The 19,396-nt window shown below is 30.3% G+C and overlaps 2 protein-coding genes and 1 long non-coding RNA gene across 3 annotated transcripts; 1 reads left to right on the top strand and 2 right to left on the bottom strand.

Annotated features, from left to right (window-relative positions):
• Positions 1 to 4,433: 4,433 nt before the first annotated feature.
• On the bottom strand, positions 4,434 to 7,048 carry LOC137809756 (anthocyanidin reductase ((2S)-flavan-3-ol-forming)). The gene is made up of 6 exons (XM_068610839.2): positions 6,889 to 7,048; positions 6,220 to 6,386; positions 5,912 to 6,112; positions 5,341 to 5,500; positions 5,014 to 5,227; positions 4,434 to 4,751 (listed from the first exon to the last, which is right to left on the bottom strand). Exons 1-6 carry the CDS (start codon positions 7,013 to 7,015, stop codon positions 4,607 to 4,609), a joined length of 1,014 nt encoding a protein of 337 aa, XP_068466940.1. The 5' UTR covers positions 7,016 to 7,048; the 3' UTR covers positions 4,434 to 4,606.
• Positions 7,049 to 11,348: 4,300 nt separating this feature from the next.
• LOC137809755 (uncharacterized) lies at positions 11,349 to 12,359 on the top strand. Its single transcript, XR_011080806.2, has 2 exons — positions 11,349 to 11,467; positions 12,064 to 12,359. It is a non-coding gene; the product is annotated as an uncharacterized LOC137809755 (long non-coding RNA).
• A 3,200-nt stretch (positions 12,360 to 15,559) lies between these two features.
• LOC137811941 (uncharacterized) lies at positions 15,560 to 18,496 on the bottom strand. Its single transcript, XM_068613804.1, has 3 exons — positions 18,298 to 18,496; positions 18,083 to 18,201; positions 15,560 to 15,889 (listed from the first exon to the last, which is right to left on the bottom strand). The coding sequence occupies exons 1-3, from the start codon at positions 18,389 to 18,391 to the stop codon at positions 15,767 to 15,769; spliced, it is 336 nt and encodes a 111-aa protein (XP_068469905.1). The 5' UTR covers positions 18,392 to 18,496; the 3' UTR covers positions 15,560 to 15,766.
• Positions 18,497 to 19,396: the final 900 nt, after the last annotated feature.

The following is a 19,396-nucleotide window of genomic DNA, read 5'->3' as shown; positions in this document are numbered from 1 at the left end:
AAAGCATTATATTGGTTTTATTCTAATGAATTTTAATGAAATTCAGTTATAAATGTAATTGGTTATTAAAAAAATTTAGACTTCATAAATGTTTATAAGAATAAAAAAAATAATAAAGAGAAATTAATTGAACCTTTTTTATAATATAAGATCTCAACATTTTTAAAAACTAAACAGCTTTTAAAATATTCAAATATATAAACTAGTTTCTTATTTATGAGATAATTTTTATTTTTTTTATTTTTTTATTTTCGTTTTGTCATATTCACATATTAATTACATATCAAGCATAGGAATGTATATAAGTTTAAATGGTTATCCCTATCAACTAAAACCAACTTTTGTAAGATATCTAAGGACGATCTTCTTACATAAAAGAAAAAACAATTGAAGTTAAATTTATTAATTTAAGTATAAATTAATTTATAGAAATCCTTTTGTATATGTAAGAAATGTTTTGTGTCCATTGTTTAACTTTTTACATTAAGGTTTCTGATATATTAAGATCATACAGAATAAAATATATACACTTTATATATCAATAAATTAATATTTTCATTATTTTTTAATTTAAAATATTATTATATCATTATAATGATTTATCAAGTGTATGTATTATAATGGTTCGTATTATAACGGTTTGTTAACTATATGTACTTTAGTTTTGGGATTCAAAACTTTAACCGCTCTAAATTGTTTTTTTATTTTTTTATTGTTTAATATTTTGTTTTATTAATTTATTTTGGTTATTTGGACATTTTATATTTTAGAAGTTAATAAAGCAATTTTTTAATTTTAATTTATTTGTTCTTACTTATAGGAGAGTGGAGAGATTGAATACTTTTTTGTTTTAAACGGATATTCTTCTTTATTAAATAAGCAGTTTTTTAATATATACCTATATATAAAAGGTTTTCCCTTTATAACTGTCATTTTGTGTATACATTTTGTTTCTAAATTTATCCTTTATAATATTAAAATATAATAAATTTGATTTATTTTAAAATGGTAAAATTGGAAATGTGACTTAAATTGATTTTTTTTTAAAAAAATAAGTTTGAAAATTAAATTTGGAATAAATGATTTGAGAAACGTGTACCGTTTTATTAGAGGAGAGTGGAGAGATAGACGTGAAATGTGGGTTAATGGACGACTAACGACGTGAAATGTGAAAAATATGGTAGCAGGTAGCAAGTTGCAAGTAGCAGGTAGCATGTAGCGGATAATAGGTTACAATTAGCAGGTAGCAAATAGCAAGTAGCAGGTTGCATGTAATAGGCAGTAGGTTGTAGGTTGCAGGTAGTAGGTAGCAGGTAGTAGGTAGTAGGTTGCAGGTAGTAGGTAACAGGTTGTAGGTAGCAGGTAACAAGTTGCAGGTAGCAAGTAACATGTTGTAGGTAGCAGGTAATAGGTAGATTGTAGCAGCTAGCAAGTAGATGATTGTGGGTAGAAGGTAGCAGGTAGCAGGTAGCAGGTAGCAGGTTGCAGGTAACAGTTAGCACGTTGCTAGTAGCAGGTAGCATGTTGCAGGTACCTGGTAGCAGGTTGCAGGTAGCAGATAGGAGGTTGCAGGTAAATGGTAGCAAGTAGAGGTTGTAGGTACCAGGTACTAGGTTGCATGTTGCAGGTACCAGGTTGTAGGTAGCGGGTAACAATTAGATGTAGGAGGTTGCAGGTTGTGAGTTGTAGGTTGTAGGTTGTGGATAGCAGGTTGCAAGTAGCAAGTAACAGGTAACATGTTGCACGTAACATGTAACATATGTCAGGTAGCAGGTATCAAGTTGTTGGTTGCAGGTACCAGGTTGCATGTTGCAGGTACCAGGTTTCAAGTAGTAGGAAGTAGAAACTAGGTAACATATAGTAGGTTGCAGGTTACAAGTTTCAGGTTATAGGTAACAGGTAGCAAATAGCAGGTAGCAGGTAGATGGTAGTAGGTAGCAGGTAGCAGATAACAGATAGCAGGTAGCAGGTTGCAGGTAACAAGTAGAAAGTTGCTGGTAGCAGGTAGCAGGTAGTAGGTTGCAGGTAGATGGTAGCAGGTAGGAGGTTGTAGGTACCAGGTAGTAGGTAGTAGGTAGTAGGTTGCAGGTAACAGGTAGCAAGTTGCAGGTTGCAGGTTGCAGGTAGTAGGTTGCAAGTAACAAGTAACAGTTAACAGGTAGAAGGTTGCAGGTAGATGGTAACAGGCAGTAGGTAGTAGGTAAGAGGTAACAAGTACTAGGTAGGTTGCAGGTAGAAGGTACTAGGTTGCAGGAAGTAAGTTGCAGGTAGCAGGTAGCATGTGTCAGGTAGCAGGTTGCACGTAGCAAGTTGCTAGTTGCAGGTTGCAGGTAGTAGGTAGCAAGTAACAAGTAGCAAGTTGTTGGTTGCAAGTAACAAGTAGCAAGTTGTTGGTTGCAAGTAGCAGGTAGCAAGTTGTAGGTAGCAGGTAACAGGTAGCATGTGTTAGGTAGCAGGTAGCAGGTTACAAGTATCAAGTTGCTAGTTGGAAGTTGCAAGTAGCAGGTTGGAAGTATTAGGTAGCAGGTTGGAAGTATTAGGTAGCAAGTTGCTGATTGCAGGTTACAGGTAGTAGGTTGCAGGTTCTAGGTAGTAGGAAGCCGGTACTAGGTAGCAGATTGCAGGTTACATGTTTCAGGTTGCAATGTAGCAGGTAGCATGTGTTAAGTAGCAAGTAGCAGGTTGCAGATATCAGGTAACAATTTGTAGATTGCAGGTTGCAGGTTGGGGGTAGTAGGTAGTAGGTAGCAGGTAGCAAGTTGTTGAGTGCAAGTTGCAGGTTACAGGTAGCAGGTAGCAGGTAGCAGGTAGCAGGTAGTAGGTAGTAGGTAGCAGGTAGCAGGTTGCAGTTAGTAGGTAGCAAATTATAAGTTGCAGGTAGATGAAAGCAGGTAGCAGGTTGCAGGTAGCAGGTTGTATGTAGTAGGTAGTAGGTAGCAGGTAACGAGTAGCATGTAGTAGGTAGATGGTAGTTGCTAGCAGGTAACACGTTGCAAGTACAGGTAACAGGTAGTAGATTGCAGGTAGAAGGTTGAAGGTAGCAGGTAGCAGGTAGCAGGTAGGAGATTGCAGGTAGATGGTAGCAGATAGGAGGTTGCAGGTAGCAGGTAATAGGTACTAGGTACCAGTTATGAGGTAGCAGGTAGCAGGTAATAGATAGTAGGTAGCAGGTTGCAGGTAACAATTAATATGTAGCATGTTGCAGGTAGATAGTAGGTAGCATGTTGCAGGTAGATAGTAGGTAGCAGGTAGTAGGTTGGAGGTTGTAGGTAGCATGTGTTAGGTAGCAGGTTGCAGGTAGTAAGTTGCTGGTTACAAGTAGCACGTAGCAAGTTGCAGATTGCAGTTGTGGGTAACAGGTTGTTAAAATCTTAAGTTCTTCAATAATATTACATTCGATTTATTGTGATAAAAATAATATTAAAATTGTCTAATTAAAAAATATAATTATTTAATTATTTTAAACCTATTTAATTAAAAATAAAAAAATATAAGTAATAAAAGATTAATACAAATAGTGAGATATTATTTAATTTGATTAAATTTTGCATTTAATTTTTTTTCAGATTTTAATATAATTAAATAAAAAAATAAAAGTAATAAAAGATCAACACAAACAAAATGATAAGATATTAATTAATTTGAACAATCGTTGTTAGATGTGGAGAGTGTGGAGAGATTAATAAGTTACTTTTCTGATTTAAACTGATTTTATTTTATTCTCTATTTTAAAATTAAAGATACCTATTATTATGTCCTCCTTTATTAAGTTTTATTTTGCCCTCAGAGATAAAGATACAGATGTGCAACACCATCACCATCACCCAACAACAACAGTGTTTCGCTGAATATTCAAACTAGGTTTTATAAAATTGTTTATTAGAATTTTAATATTAAACATAATATATATAAATAATAAAAAAATACAGTAGAAATAAAAAATTGAATAAATAATAATAATAATAATAATAATAATAATAATAATAAAAATAATAAAAATTACAAATACACGTTAATAACAAAAATAAAAAATATTATACACTGGTCCTAGTTTCTATAATCCAAATAAAACTCTTCAAAACAAATGTTTCTCACCTCCTGTCACACTTTCTCTTTCATGCTCTCGAAAATAAAATTTGAACAACTTGATAAAAATACACCACATGCAAGGAAAAAACAGAGTAACAGAGCTTCTTCTCACTTCTATGCCCCTCTTCCATTCTCCTCCTTCACACTTATCTAACAGTGTCTACTATGAGATCCATATAAATTCAATATAGAGGTGTCTTTATACACTAATAGTGCAGAAACACGAACAAATAGTTACAAAAACCAAAGTATAAACCGATCTATGAGAATATCAGAGTAACGATATCACATTAAAATGACTAAAGAAAACATATCTGCCAAATAATGTAAATAATAACTTCAACTTGAACCATCAATTAAACTCCATTCATACTATATCACTTATGAAAGAAGCAATTACAATCACAATTTAATTATGAAACAAAAAATGAGGTTAAGGCCCCATAATTATAATAAAAATAAATATAAATAAGAGTATTTACATCTTGTCTGTAACAAACTTCAAAATAATCAAAATCTAGTTCTTGAGTGCCCCCTTACTGTCTAAGTACTCCAAACTGTGGTAAAAAATTTCTTCAATTCCATGCTTGAAACTGAACCCTTCTTTTACAAGCTTCTCTGAAGAGATGACAAACTTTGCCTTGGAGGGGATATCATCGAATCTGCAATTAAAGAGTCATGCTTAGATTCAATAGAAATGTAAGATATGTTTCTACCACGAAAGAGCAATACGACGTAATTTTCAAGTCAATTTCATTCCAACAAAATTCTCGTCCTTTGCCTCTCACGTGTGGTAACGATCCACCTAAAAGTTCTCGAAAGGACGAAATTTATTGGAAAAAATGCAAGACAAAAGAGGCAAGAGGCAAGTGTATTTACTGCTATAGACATTTCACACCAATTTTTTTAAGGTTAGAAGCATACTCGGTTGGAATTTGATGCTGAGGGTATCTTTTGCTTAGAAACTTTGCAAGTTCAGGAATGCTAGTATTGTGAGCACAGACAATGTATCGGCCAGAAGCTGATTCTTTCTCTGCCAAAAACATATGAGCTCTGCAGATATCCTCCACATGTGTGATAGATATTGAACCTGACAGAGATTGAATACCTTTGAAAGCCTTCATGAAGAAATCATTCCCTGCAAGGTGTCAGCAAAATGCCACCAAAACATTCATAAATCAATTGGTATGGTGCTTAGAAATGAAGGAGGTGGAAAGGTGCTAAATTTATTGGATATGGTAGTTTGTGAACCTGTTATAAGGGACGTGGCCAACGCAACACTGGTGGGGATGTCTAGAGTGATAGAAGGACCAGTTGTGAGAGAAGGTAACACAGTGATCAGATCAATGTGATTTTCTTCAGCAAATTTCCATGCAGCTTTCTCTTCCAGTGCTTTGGAGGCAGGATATCCCTACACATATATACATGAACTTTACTTTCATAACAATAAGATCTTCTTACTATTTGTTAAAATAAACCATTTCCAAACACAATTTCACATTACTCAGCCATCATTATATCAAGTTCTGAAAAAGGTTTTCAAAAAAGTGTTTTAAAACAAAAAAAACAACACAGACAGTTGAAAAGCTATTTTGGCATTATCTTCCTGCAAGTGTTTTTCTTCATCTGCTCAAGAGACAAACTTCTAGAAAAAAGAAATGTGATGAGCAGACAAACAAAGGTTTTAACGAGTGCTTGGGGGGCAAACAAATTTTACAAAACAAAAATGGTCTTCAAAAACAGTAAACAAGCAAGGCATTAACATTTTCAGTAAGGAATGGCACAAGCCCATATCTTAAGTGATTAAGGTTTGGTGATTTACCCAACCATGTGGCTTTGCAGTCCTCAAGTACTCAACATCACTCCAATTGCTTTCATCCATGACTAAATCTGTCCCATTGAGTTGGTTAATAGTTACAGCAGCTGTTGAAGATGTTAAGATGACTCGTTTGACTTCTTTTGCTCTAGCACATGCTTTCAATACATTCAATACGCCTGAGATTGCTGGCTTGATCATGTCATTCTGAATAATAGTTTGCAGAAGCATTTTTGGATTAATTTTTTTATCAACTCAGACATGTATAGTTCTAAAAGCATCCAATTATAATGCGTGATGAGGATTGAATGTACCTCAGGATCTTCAGAAGCAAAGTTGGCAGTTGTAGCAAATTGGAATACAAGTTCACAGCCAGATATAGGGGCATCAAAATCTTCTTCAACTCCTAAATCTGCTCCAAAGATTTCAAGTTTTCCCAAACTTTGCAGTTCCACTAGGTGAGATATTTTGTTGGGATTACCTGCAGGATATGCATGAAATTGTGTTCACATATATAATCTCTACTCTTCAATGCAACTCCAAGGGAGAGATTGACCTACAGTACTTGTTTCATTTGAGGTAACAAATGTGTGAAATATTCTTTTGGCTTATAAAAAAATAAGAATGTGGGAACAAATATAGAACCAAATTAATAATTAAACCCCTCCACTATTATTTCTTTAGGTTTTTTTTATAAAGAGAAAATATATGGTTTAGTCATTATATTCTAACGAAATGCGATTAGAATCCCTATTCTTTAAATTTGGCCATCAAACATTAAAAATATGTGAAAACTTATACTTTTTAAAAAGAGGGCCTAAAGCTATACTTTTTAGAATCAAATTTATCAATTCGAACATATAAGAAAAATATAAATATTAAAAAGCAGTTTTTTATAAATCACACTTATTTTTATTAAGCATAATATATATGTATATATAATGAAATAAAAATTGAAAAGGAAAGGAGATAGAAGGAGGAACCTGGATCTGTAACAGTAGTATTCACTGCGTAACCTTTTTTAAGCAATTTCTTAATTAAGAGAGAGGCCATAAATCCACTTCCACCCACCACACACGCTTTCTTTCCCATTGCCTTCATGCTTCCCATCTTCACACGCTCACTTCAAACAACTTATTAAAAAAACTACTCAAACCATTTCAAGTGTAGGTATATATAGAAATCATAAGATAAAATAACATATCTGTAATTTCAATTCAAGTAATGTTGGAGATAAAAAAATATTTTGTATCTGCAATTTAAGTGAATCAAAACAAAATTATTATTTAAATTCTACGATAATATGAGATATCGTGAATTTAAATTTAAGTAAATTAAAACTTATGTGACTTATAAGGGAGACTTAAATTCCTTTTGAATCATTCTACTTCTTTAACTAACTCGTAATGTATTATTCCCCCTGAATATTTTATACTGAAGATAAAAACAACTTTTTAACTTAATTTGTCCCATCATTATCTTCTTTCTAATATTTCTTTTTGTTTTATCTTTAACAACCAAAAATAAGAATATTCATATAACCAATATATTAAATATACTATCATTTGAATTTTTATTTTCCAACCTTTGTAAAACTAGTAAAACTATTTTGTAGTGTCTCTTGAACCGTTTTTTATCACTTGACGTCAAACTGAATTATAGTTAGGATTCCTCCCAAAAATAACCTGTTAAGAATTTATTTTTAAAGGTAAATTTTTCTCTACCTTCTACTAATGATAAAAAGTCGATTTTATCTTTTTTTAAAAATTTAAATAATTATTTTTATACTTTTCTTTTAGTTGCAACATTTTAAAAACAAATTCGGGATTTGAGCGTAGTTACGTTAGATAATTCTTTTTTAGTTTTGTATTTTATTTTTTTACCTGGATAATTTTTTTTTCTGGATTTTTGGCTTTCAAAAAAAAAAACACTAATAAAAACACTACATAACTTACCTTAATTACCAATGTTCACCACTTAAAAATGAAGAAGAATGCACAACACTCTCCACCATGCTCAAAAACATATTCTTGAAATTGAAAAAAATATAGAAATGCATGGGAAGGTATGAATGTCCAGAGAGAATTTATCTTTTTAAACTATGATAAAAATTATATTATTATCTGACTCAATCCAACATAGAAACTCACAATTTAGGATTCTATAATTTAAAACACCACTGATACATTTTCAAGATTTTATTTAAGTTCTCAATTTGATCCTCATATTGATATAGATCAATAGATAATGTTGTCACTTGAGCTTTTGAATAAGTGCTTCCAAAATGAACTAATAAATATAATATCCCAATCTAAAACTATAGACTTCGGAATACCATGCACTTTAGCAATTTGAGCAATGAAAACTTCAACCACTAATTTGCTAGTGAAATCCTTTTTAAAGGAATAAAATGGCCAAATTTAGACAATCTATCAATTAAATAACAAAAAACCCATGAAAGAATGACAAATTAGTGATATAATTATATCCTCCCAAACCTAAGAAGATATAAGCAAAGGTTGTAAAATACATGCAGGTAAAGCTTGATCGTTCTTAGCTTGTTGAAAAATTTGACATGCTCTAACATATTTGCATGTATCACATTGCATGTTAAGCCAAAAGAATTGAGCACCAATCCAAAGCAGGTCATCATCATTAGGAAACACGATCCTTTTTTATATAAAAGTAATTCTTTATCAATAGTGTAATCAAGATGACATAATTTCTCATACAAGAGTGATCCATTTGATATAGTTTTGGATCTGCTGCAATTAAACTAACCACTCGTGACAACCATGATTTTGTGGGCTTTGATCAAGATAAAAGAAAACTCTTGGATAAGGTATATGTTTGAATATTATCCTTTCCTCGTTTAGATTCAATAGTAAAATGTGACCCATGAATTTGGGCAACCATAGTTGTTGCTCAGAAGTTTGTAACTTTTGTTCCATTAATTCTTTGGGGCTTTTCCGATCTATCTTGATAATAAACTTGTGGCCTAAGAGATAATTTTTAACTTAGCTAAGGCTTCAGTTATGCATAAATATTTTTGGAATAAGTCGATTGATTTTAAAGTAGAGAGATAATTTTTTTGTGAAATAAGCAATGAGATTATGTTCTTGTCTGAGAACAACCCCAATTCTCAACCCTGAAGCATTTTTTTCCAAAACAAAAGGAGCACTGAAGTTGGAAATTGCCAAAACTGGAGCAAAGTGGGAGCTATTTTTAACCTTCTAAACACCTCTAAAGTTGCATGAGTATGGGAAAATGAGTCTTTCTTAAGGAGATCAATTAAAGAAGATGCAATATTGGCATAACCTTTAACAAGTATGTGATAGTAACCTATAAGGCCTAAAAAACGTCTCAACTATTTCAAAGGTGTGACGCAAATAACCAATGTGTTTGACTCCAAAAGGACATTTAGAAAACCTTGCATACAACTGATGTTGTTTTAAAATTTAAAGAACAACCTCTAAGTGATGCAAGTAGTCCTTCCAAGTAGCATTATAAAATATAATATCATAAAAAAACACCAAGACAAACATCCTTAACACAACCAACAAAAATGTCATTCATTAAGCCTTGGAGCGACTGGTGCATTTGTTTATTCAAATGGCATTACTAACCATTCATAATGGCCATGATGGGTCTTAAAAGTTGTTTTGTATCTATCCTTTAGGTTAAGCAATATTTGACGATAAACATACCTTAAATCTAGCTTAGAAAAAATATGCAACCTCAAACAATTCTTCAATAAACTCATTGACTATAGAAATAGGAAAACTTTCCTTGATAGTTATAGCATTTAGAGCCCTATAATTAGTACACACTCGTCATGATCCATCTTTTTTTTACCAAAATAATTGGTGAGGAAAAGGTACGTTTATTGGGCTATATAATCCATTTTAAAGCATTCCTTCCACTAACTTATCAAGTTCCTCTTTTTGACTATGAGGGTATCATCTACATATTCAAGAATTGGTTTGAATTTTTATATACGGACCTTGAGTTTGGAAACAAGTTTCAAATGACTATGGAGACTTGGTGAGGTACTTTTAGATTGAATTGTGCATTATTAGGCTTCAATATAAAAGTTAGGTACTTTGAGAAATATTGGTTACTATATCAAATTGTGTCTTATAAAAGTTAATTAGTACCATTGAAACTGGCTAGAATGGTAAGATTGACTCTTGTTTAGAAGTGAAACTGATCTTGAGAAAATTTTGCATAATATACGAAACAAATGGAATTTCTCTAGCAGATTTCATCATGACAGTCAACTTCACTCTCAATCTTAATTTGCTCATAGGATTCTTACATGTTTAGGGAATTTACTAAATTCTCTCAACAAATTAGAATTCATCCATTGAATTTTATCTCAAAGGCAATAAGGAGGAATTCTAAATTAAATTCACACAATGATTTAGAATTTCACCCATTAGATTTTAACTCAAAGGCAATAAGGAGGAATTACAAATTAATTTCGCACAAATTTTTTTATTATGTTCAAGGAAAACACACTTTTACATATACGTGTTTAATTTACTTGTGTGATTCTAAATTTATTAATCATTATCCATGTGTAAATTATGAATATTGATATTCCATATTCAAATTATGTTTGAAATGATAGAAGGTTAATTTATTTGAATGGTTTGAAATGACGTATATGAGATTATATTATGATATAATTATTTATTCAAAATATTAAGGATAAAACTTATTATTGAAAGAGATATCTTACTTTATCTAAATTATATATGTAAATTTAAATATCAATGTGGTGAAAATTTTAGGAAGAATTTTAATATATACTGATATTGATGTCTTATGAAAATAATATTTGTATGCCTAAAGTATTTAAATGTGTCAAATATTAATATTTGATGGAAACGTGATTAATATGAATCTTCCATACGAAATTTCTATATTATTTTATATCTTTATATATGTGTTCCATATAAAGATCTTTAACATGATACGTATGTTTATAGCGTATATTAACTAAATTGTTGAATAGTTATTATTTTTGCAGAATTGTTTTTTTCCTTCAAAGATTACATTTGGTACAGATAGAGAATAGGTTCACGAGATAATCATAGTCATATATAATATTTGTTAACAACAATATTGTTTTCCAACTATTTTTAGGTAATTATGATTTAATTTTGTATGTAAATAATTGAAAAGTTTATAACTAATACTTAATTAATAAATAATATTGAATTTAAAATTTAACATAACTGACATTTAATTTAAAAATTATCGTAAATGAAATTTTATTAATTAATAATATCTAATTAAAAAACTATAATAAGTGACGTATCATTTTTAAAGTGAAATTGAGGGAGTAATAGTTTTCATTTATATACGGGAGCAATCTTTGCATGTGAAACTACCTCTTTACAAACGACGCTCTTATTATATAAATGAACAAGTTAGAAAAAGAAAAATAAGAATTTCATTCATCACTCTGAATTCGGTAGAGCTTCAACAATTTGCGTGACATGGAGAGAAAAATATTGGGATTTATGTTCTTTTTCTTCCTTGTCTTAGCTTCCAGTAAGAACATAGTTATACATATATAATATGATATAATACTGGAACTATTGAGTATTAGATGATAAATGTGATGTTACATAATATTTTAATTTTTTAGTTATAACTATTTTATTAAATATAATTGTTTTTGAACGGGTGTTGGGTCTAGAGAACGATTGTCTACTTTCTTTACTTGGTTCAGACTGGGATAGTACCTGCAGAAGACAATCTGACGATCAAGTTAGTTAGAGTATCGGCACTCGGTTGTCAGAGTATTGTAGATAATGACATACTTGATTTTTTGAAATCTACACTATTTATATTACCTTAATAGATCTTTGTTGGTGGGCTAAATTAGAATGTTGATTTGTGTTTAAGGTTACGATAAACAACTCTTAATTATAGATTAACCATGCTGATTTGGTCAATTTATGGCTCGTAGTCATAGATCGGTCGATCACATGTTGTCTCTTAACCTTTTATAGTGGTCAGATGGTTTAGAATTCTAACAACTAACTTAGTCGTTCGGTCGTCCTAGTGCAGTAACTAATATTATCCGTTGTGATTATTTTATGATGAGATGAAATTTAATATATATATTAATACTGTGTTAACAGATGTGGGTGCGAAGAGAGCTGAAGCAGATTGTATGAAAGCAAGCGCAAATTTCAAAGGTGCGTGTTTTCAGAGCGATAACTGCAATTATGAATGTACGAGAGAAGGTAGGCCCGGTGGCGAATGCAGAGGTTTCATCCCTCGTCGTTGCATGTGCATATGTGATTAAATTCCATTCCATCAATACATATTTTAAATAAATTAATATATATGTTTATCATCATCTTCTTCTTCTTCCATTTATGGTGTAACCCTTTTTTACAATGGAATACAATTTTACTATCACTTTCTCCCCTTACACTTATCTTAACTTTTAATTTTATTACTTGTGGTCAAATATTTGTATACTTTTCTATTTTAACTTTTTTCTCTTCACCATATAATTAATGCATGTAGAAATTATATAAAGTTAGAAAAACATACAAATATGTAATTCATAAAAAAAATAACTAATATCATCTTTAATTTTGTAAATAAATAATGAATAGAAAAATTCTATTCAAAATTGTTAGTACTTAAAGTAACGATTGTTTTCAACAAATTATAGTTTTAATGAAATAAACCCAAAAGAATTTCAAGAAAATATTTTATTGTTTCAGTAAATGAACCCCAAATGCGTTAATACTTTGTTTTCGAATCTTTAATTTTCAAGAAAATATTAATAACGGTTATAATAAGTAATATATGTTGCTATATGTGTTTATAAAAAAAGTAAGAAAAATAAAAAAATTCTTTTTATTTTAATGTAATTTTAAGTGGATTACTTTTTTTTCTCTCTATTTAACGTTCAAACACTTTTTAATTAATAATTAAAATCGAATTAAGATTGTAATTGAAAAAAAAATATTATGTTATCTTAAAATTTGAAAAACTACGGAGAAAAACAACAATTGTTTTTATTAGAAACGACAATTACGAATTTTAAATATATACATATATATATATATTATATTATATTCTAAAAATAAGTTATATGAATAACTTTAAAACATAAATTATTAATTTTTTTTAACAAACTCATAACCTCACCTTCTACCAATTGTTGGATCAACACTTATGTCAGAAAACTATATATTATCAAATAATATCTTCTTCTTAATAAATACGGGCTGCATAGAATAAAACTTATGGGTAGAAGAATGAATTGGACAATTTTTTTTTTCTTCCATTTATGCATGGGTCTGGCCATACAAGTTTTTATTTTTATTTTTTTTCGTTTTATATTGGTTTGGACTACGTAAAACTTTGATTTCACTTTTTTTTTAAAAAGAATTTATCGTCTTGACCGATGATATTATGTCTGTTTTTTTCGTTTGCTAAGCCGAGACATGGAGGCATTTCTGGTATATTTGCTCGGTCGACAATATTGCGTCCCTTTATACGTTAGACAGACCAACAATACGATATTCGCGCTCATCTCACGTTGGTCAAGCCGACATAACTAGCATCGTTAGTGCTAGTCGACGGAAAATGGACTTTGTTTTCACACTATTTTTGTTTGTTTGATGGCCGATGCAAATTCGACGTTTTTTGTTGATTTTCGTTGATTGTGTCCATTTTTAGTCCACGAAATACACTATTTTTCTTATAGTAATAATTAATAGAGTTTTTCATCCGTAACTACTAGTAGTGGAATTTTAGATCAAACACATTTTTTCAGCAAACATGATCAACTGGTTGAATATGTTAAGGGGTTTTACAACAGGATAATTATTGCCTTGAAGTTAATGGACTTTTCATACTTTGAACAATAATTTTTTTTATTTCCATTATCACTTAGCATTCCAATGGTTGGAACTTGTTGTCACCCACTCAACTTTACACTATGAAAATCTTATCAATTTTACTCAAACTTGAAAGTAATGAAAGTTGGTCACTTGTATAATGAGGTGAACAAGACAAAAATCAAAATCAAACTTGGAAATTGGTTTGCTATGGCTAATCTCAAATATCAAAGACTAAATCTATAATTTTCAGGCATCTCAATAAGTTATAGTACAATTGTGATATGATATTGAGTTTCATGGTGAGATGAGGGATGTAAGGTCGAAATGTTATACATGTAAGTAGTTTTAATATTAACCAACTTTGCATTATGTGTATGTGTTTTTTTAGTCCCCAATAAAACAATTTAGTTATAGCAAGAAGATATTTTTCATGTTATAAGCCTTACAAATAACAACAAGATCAAATGAATTTATCATATCATAAAACAAAAAAAATAATGAAATATCTCTTTCATACGACATTCTTATTACATTAATCATGACTCCAGATAACATAGGTTGATTATATTGATTTAATGTGAAAACATAAAAAATATTAAAATTAAATGTCATTAATGTAAACTATGTCTAATGAGTCAACCAATATCAACAAAATATTTTAATGATAAAACCCTCCAAGCATCAATGATGATGTTGGGGATATCATATGACAATCCAAAGTTCACTTTCATGTATATGTTTTTACAAATTTGGGTTGACATCTAAAAGTTACAGAAATTATTAAATAGTTTCAACTTCAATATACAATAGAGGTTTTGAGAGAGGACATCAAATAATTGATGATCTTGAACAAAGATATGATTAATTACGGAAATCTTGAGAATAAATGTCATTCTTTTAATTTTATGTCAATTATTATAATTTAACTTTTGTTTATGTGTCATCTCCTTCTAGATTTATATATTTAATTTTATTCATGTATTGAAATGTGACACTTGCCTCCATTTAAGTTTATTATTTCAAGTTTTAATTAGTTTAAATTTGGTATTAACATTTTATAATATTTTTTTATAATTTTATTTGAATTTCAATTTTAAAATTAATATTTTTTACATTATTACATATATTGATGGTATGAAATAATTTACAATTATTTTACAAGTCGCTACCCTCATCTTAACGAGACCAATAAAATCAGTATAATCAGTTTACAAATACATCAAGTAAAAAAATATTTTATCATATCTATCAAATCACTCTTAAATTTTATAATTATAATTATTTTATCATAAAAAGTGAAAAATTATTCGTATATATTATATAATTAAAGAAAATATCCAATAACTTGGATAAAATTTAATAAACTTGTTATATCACATCCACTAGCTTTATGGGTACCCTGAAAAAAAAAAAATAGCATATAGCACATAGATATAGTAGAGTTAACAAGGCAAACTCCACCTCCCAATGTTAAGTTTATTTGCTTCCATGCCAATATCTTTTTTCTCATCCTATCACTAGACTTGGTCCAAGAATATGCATTACAGAAATCTCTGATGGTCTCTTTTCCATCACATCAAAATGCCAAGAGACAAAACTTCGGATAAATTCTTTTAAGTTCTTATCTTGTGCTGTGAATTTGTTTTGATTCAATTGAGGACAAATAGGTATTACATCCAAAAACCTGGCGAGTGAAGGAATGGATCTTCTACCCCTCAACTCCAAAAGCTTTGGCTTGCCTCAAAACTAGTGCAGTATTTCAAAAGAGCCATTAAAAAAAAATCATCACAATTTCTAATTATTATTAGAAACTCAATATGCAAAGTCATCCAAAATTCCAAATGCAGTATTCAAAGTGATGACTGCACAAAAAGGAAAATAAAACTCACTATGAGGGTTCTTCAACTTCCTAATAATCAAAACATTTTGACAAATCAGAAGGCACTAAATAAGATTTATTTGCACAATTTTATTTTCATCATTCAGACTCGTCGTCTAAATGACCATAAAGTTCTTTCCAGTAGTAAGAAGCTTCTTCTGGTGTCCGAAAAGTCCAGATGTGAGACTTTGACTTTGATTTCTCTTGAGTTTCCAGAATTTCCTGCACCCAGGAGTAATATAATGTGTTACCCAAAAGAAAAATCAGATAAACTGTCATGCCAAAACAATTAAACCTCGCAACTGTGCGGCGGCACATGGTAGCACGATGAATAAAAAAAAAATTACAACTAAAATTTTTGCTCATTTTACGGTGCTGTGTTGTTCACCATTCATTCAAGTGCAAAACGCCATCAGTTAGAAAAGCAAAAGTAGCAATGAAGAGAAATCATTTTCTTTGATGGTATGTGAGATAGAGTTGGTAGCGAAGGTTCTTAACTCTGTACTCACAAAAGAGAAATAGCATACAACCAAATTTGAAATGTACATAAGTACACAAACCATAAGAACTCGGACTCCTCTTAAGTCTTAATCTCACTACAACAAAGAACATCAGCTGTTCTACTGAGGTAGAATCAAGCACCCGAAGTACTTTCAGGCTTATTCAAGACTATACTTAGCCCAGATATTTGCACATCACTGTTCTAAAACATTTTTCCAGCATAAAAATAAGGTGGTTGTGCCAAAACAGTTGGAGAAGTTCAGTTACAAAGCAATACAACATTAAAAATGAAAAAACCGAGAACCCCATGTTGGCAAATGAGATTGTAAGCATTGATCACCTCATTCTAACTCAAACAAAAATAGCGTTCAGTCTTTTCTATCTACATTTTTATACTATCATTAAGCACTAAAGTGGCATTAACAAAGTTAGGGAGTATTGTGCTTAGTTGCTTGTATTGAGACCCTAGACGGTCTAACCATATAAGCCCACTAGACGGTCTAGTACCAGTAGACCATCTATAAGTTTTGATAATAACAAACACTCTAAAGTGTTTTATCTACTTGAATGTGAATATATTATCTGAACAATCTAACATGTGTTTTATGACAGTTGAAGGACACATTTGACCATTCAGTGAGTATAACATGTCTCACAATAGAGGGTTTAATAATAGACCATATGAATTCTTAGCTTGTATTTAAGTTATAAACAAGCGGTAAGATGTCTTTTAGATAAACTTTAAGTGTTTAAATCTTTATTCTCAACATCTATAATATCCATGTTTGAACACATCTTATGATAAATGGCCTTATAATTGTGATTAACGGCTATATATGCAAAAATCATTTGAATTATTCATATAAACAAAACAGTGGCAGATGCACTTTGAAGATTTAAATCAGAACTATCCTCATCAAGCATCTAAGCCAATAAAGGGGAAGATTCTCATTGAAGATCAGCAAAGATCAAGTGTGTTAAATCAAAGCTGCAATGATCATCTTCCAAGCCTATATAAAGAGTTCAAGTTGAAGATGAAAAAACACATCTGAAATATACAATTCTTTCTATCATACAGTGATCTTATAGTATTTTTTGTGGCTGAGCAATAGAGCTTTTGTAATCTTTCACATATTGAAGTATACCCAGTGAACTTGAATTGTACTCTCTCTAAGAGTGTTCTTTTCTTTAGAGAGTTCTTAATCTCAGGAGATGAGATTAAGAAAGTATAACCAGGAATGGTTTGTGTACTAGTTTGTAACTAAGAATGATTTGTGTACTCTGTTTGTAATCGATTAATTGTTAGTTAAACTTCTTAAGTAGTCTGCTTAAGGAGGAGAGAACTGGAAGTAGTCCATAAGTTTGGGTACACCAGTGTAAAAGTCCGTTGTTTGGATACACTAGTATAAAAGTCAGTTGTGGTGTTTGTTTTGCTTGTTTACTTAACGGTCTAGTCTAGTTATATGCTAGAAGCATTCAACCCCCTTCTAGACACAGTTTCCAAGAACTTACTATCTCATGAACACATCATGTGGTGGTTTAGTCAAAACATTCTTGGACAGGAATACTATAGAATAATATGTTATATGAAATGTGTTTGTTTCAAATCAAAATTGAAATGTATTATATCTTAACTCCCTGAATTTAAGGTAGGTATAACGTTACATGCTAATTTTAAAAGGAGTTTTTTTCTTTCCTTTCTTTTTCACTTCCATAAAATTAAACTTGGAGGCTAAATTCTCAAAAAAATCCACCCTCTTCGAAAGCCCATAACATAGCCAAAAAGACCATCAAAAGCAAATTCACAAGTGGATAGAGCATGGCAAAAAAAAATTAACCCAACATCTAAAAAGTGTATCAGAATATAAACACAATTGGTGAAAATAAATTAACGAGGAAGAAGAAGGGAGCAACCTGGACTTGAGATGAGGGTTTTGTCTTGAGCATTAAGCAATCAACCATGGTTTTCCATTGGCGGGAACAATTGTCAAGAACACCAAGCCTGTAATACTGCTGCATTTGATGAACCGGCGCTGCAAACAATAAAGACACAAACTTTACGGCAACTTGGATGACCCAATTGAAAAAGACATGAGGATTTATTTAGGTTTTGGGAAAATGGGTATTACAGTAGCAGAACCAGAGCGCGTCGAAGCTAGCAGTGCACGATACTTTGCGATTAGGGGTAGAGCTTGAAGCTTCCTTCTTCTCCGAGGACGTCATTGCCCCATAAACAAAGGAAGATCTTCTCTTGCAGCTGCGTTTCCCAATTATTTAAAACCATTGGATCTATAAATATATTCTAAAATCACTATGAAAAACATAGGCACCGATGTAACAGCAGCATCCGCAATTTTATTAAGTTAAAATTTAATTATTGTAATCTTTTTATTATTTTATATATTAATGTTAGATTTAATATTTTTTAATACATATTTATTTATTTTTATGTTGTTTTAATATTATCTAAGATATTTAAAATTGACATCGAACCAATTTAAAAGTAATCCTCGGAAACAAAACGAATAGAGAAAAGTTGAAGTTTATAAAAAAAAATAAAAAAGTGAGGAGTGAAGGAAAAATATTTTTAACAATAGAAAGTAAAACAAAACAACGATTTTACATATTTTAAAAGATATATATCATAACGTAAAATGTGTACAAAATAAAGAAACTTTCTTTATGTAGATAAGTAATTTATATTATGATACAATATTATTTTTAATTATTAAAACATTAAGTCTAAAGAATTGTTTATTTATAAATAAAGATAAAAGAAAAATATTTTAAGATGATCCAATAAAAAAGTATTTTAAAAGAATAGAAGTAAAGATTCCAAATTAAATAATTTATTTATAAAATTGGGATAGAACATGTTACTTAACGAGAATAAAAATAACATTTTAAAAATATTCTAGTTCAAAAATAAATCTTATAAGCATTCTCATTTAGTAATAGCTCCTACATATATAAAAAACATAAAATAATTTTTAATTGAAAAAATAAAAAGACAAAAAAAGTCATATTATTTAAGCTAAGGATTATAATGCTTAAAAAAAGCTGAGGACTATAGTTCTTATAATAAGAGTGCTTATATGTGAAAATTATTATCCTCTTATTTGAATAAAAGTATTTTTAAAAGCCATTACTGAATAATTGTTCTCCATGATGAATTATATACATCTTATCCTAATTTTATATATGAAATACTTAATTTTTTTATTATAT

The sequence above is a fragment of the Phaseolus vulgaris genome, chromosome 2, assembly GCF_051622355.1.
Source record: "Phaseolus vulgaris cultivar YP4 chromosome 2, ASM5162235v1, whole genome shotgun sequence".
NCBI lineage: Eukaryota > Viridiplantae > Streptophyta > Magnoliopsida > Fabales > Fabaceae > Phaseolus > Phaseolus vulgaris.
The sequence above is the reverse complement of the archived record's forward strand: the minus strand, read 5'-3'. Positions and strand labels throughout refer to the sequence as shown.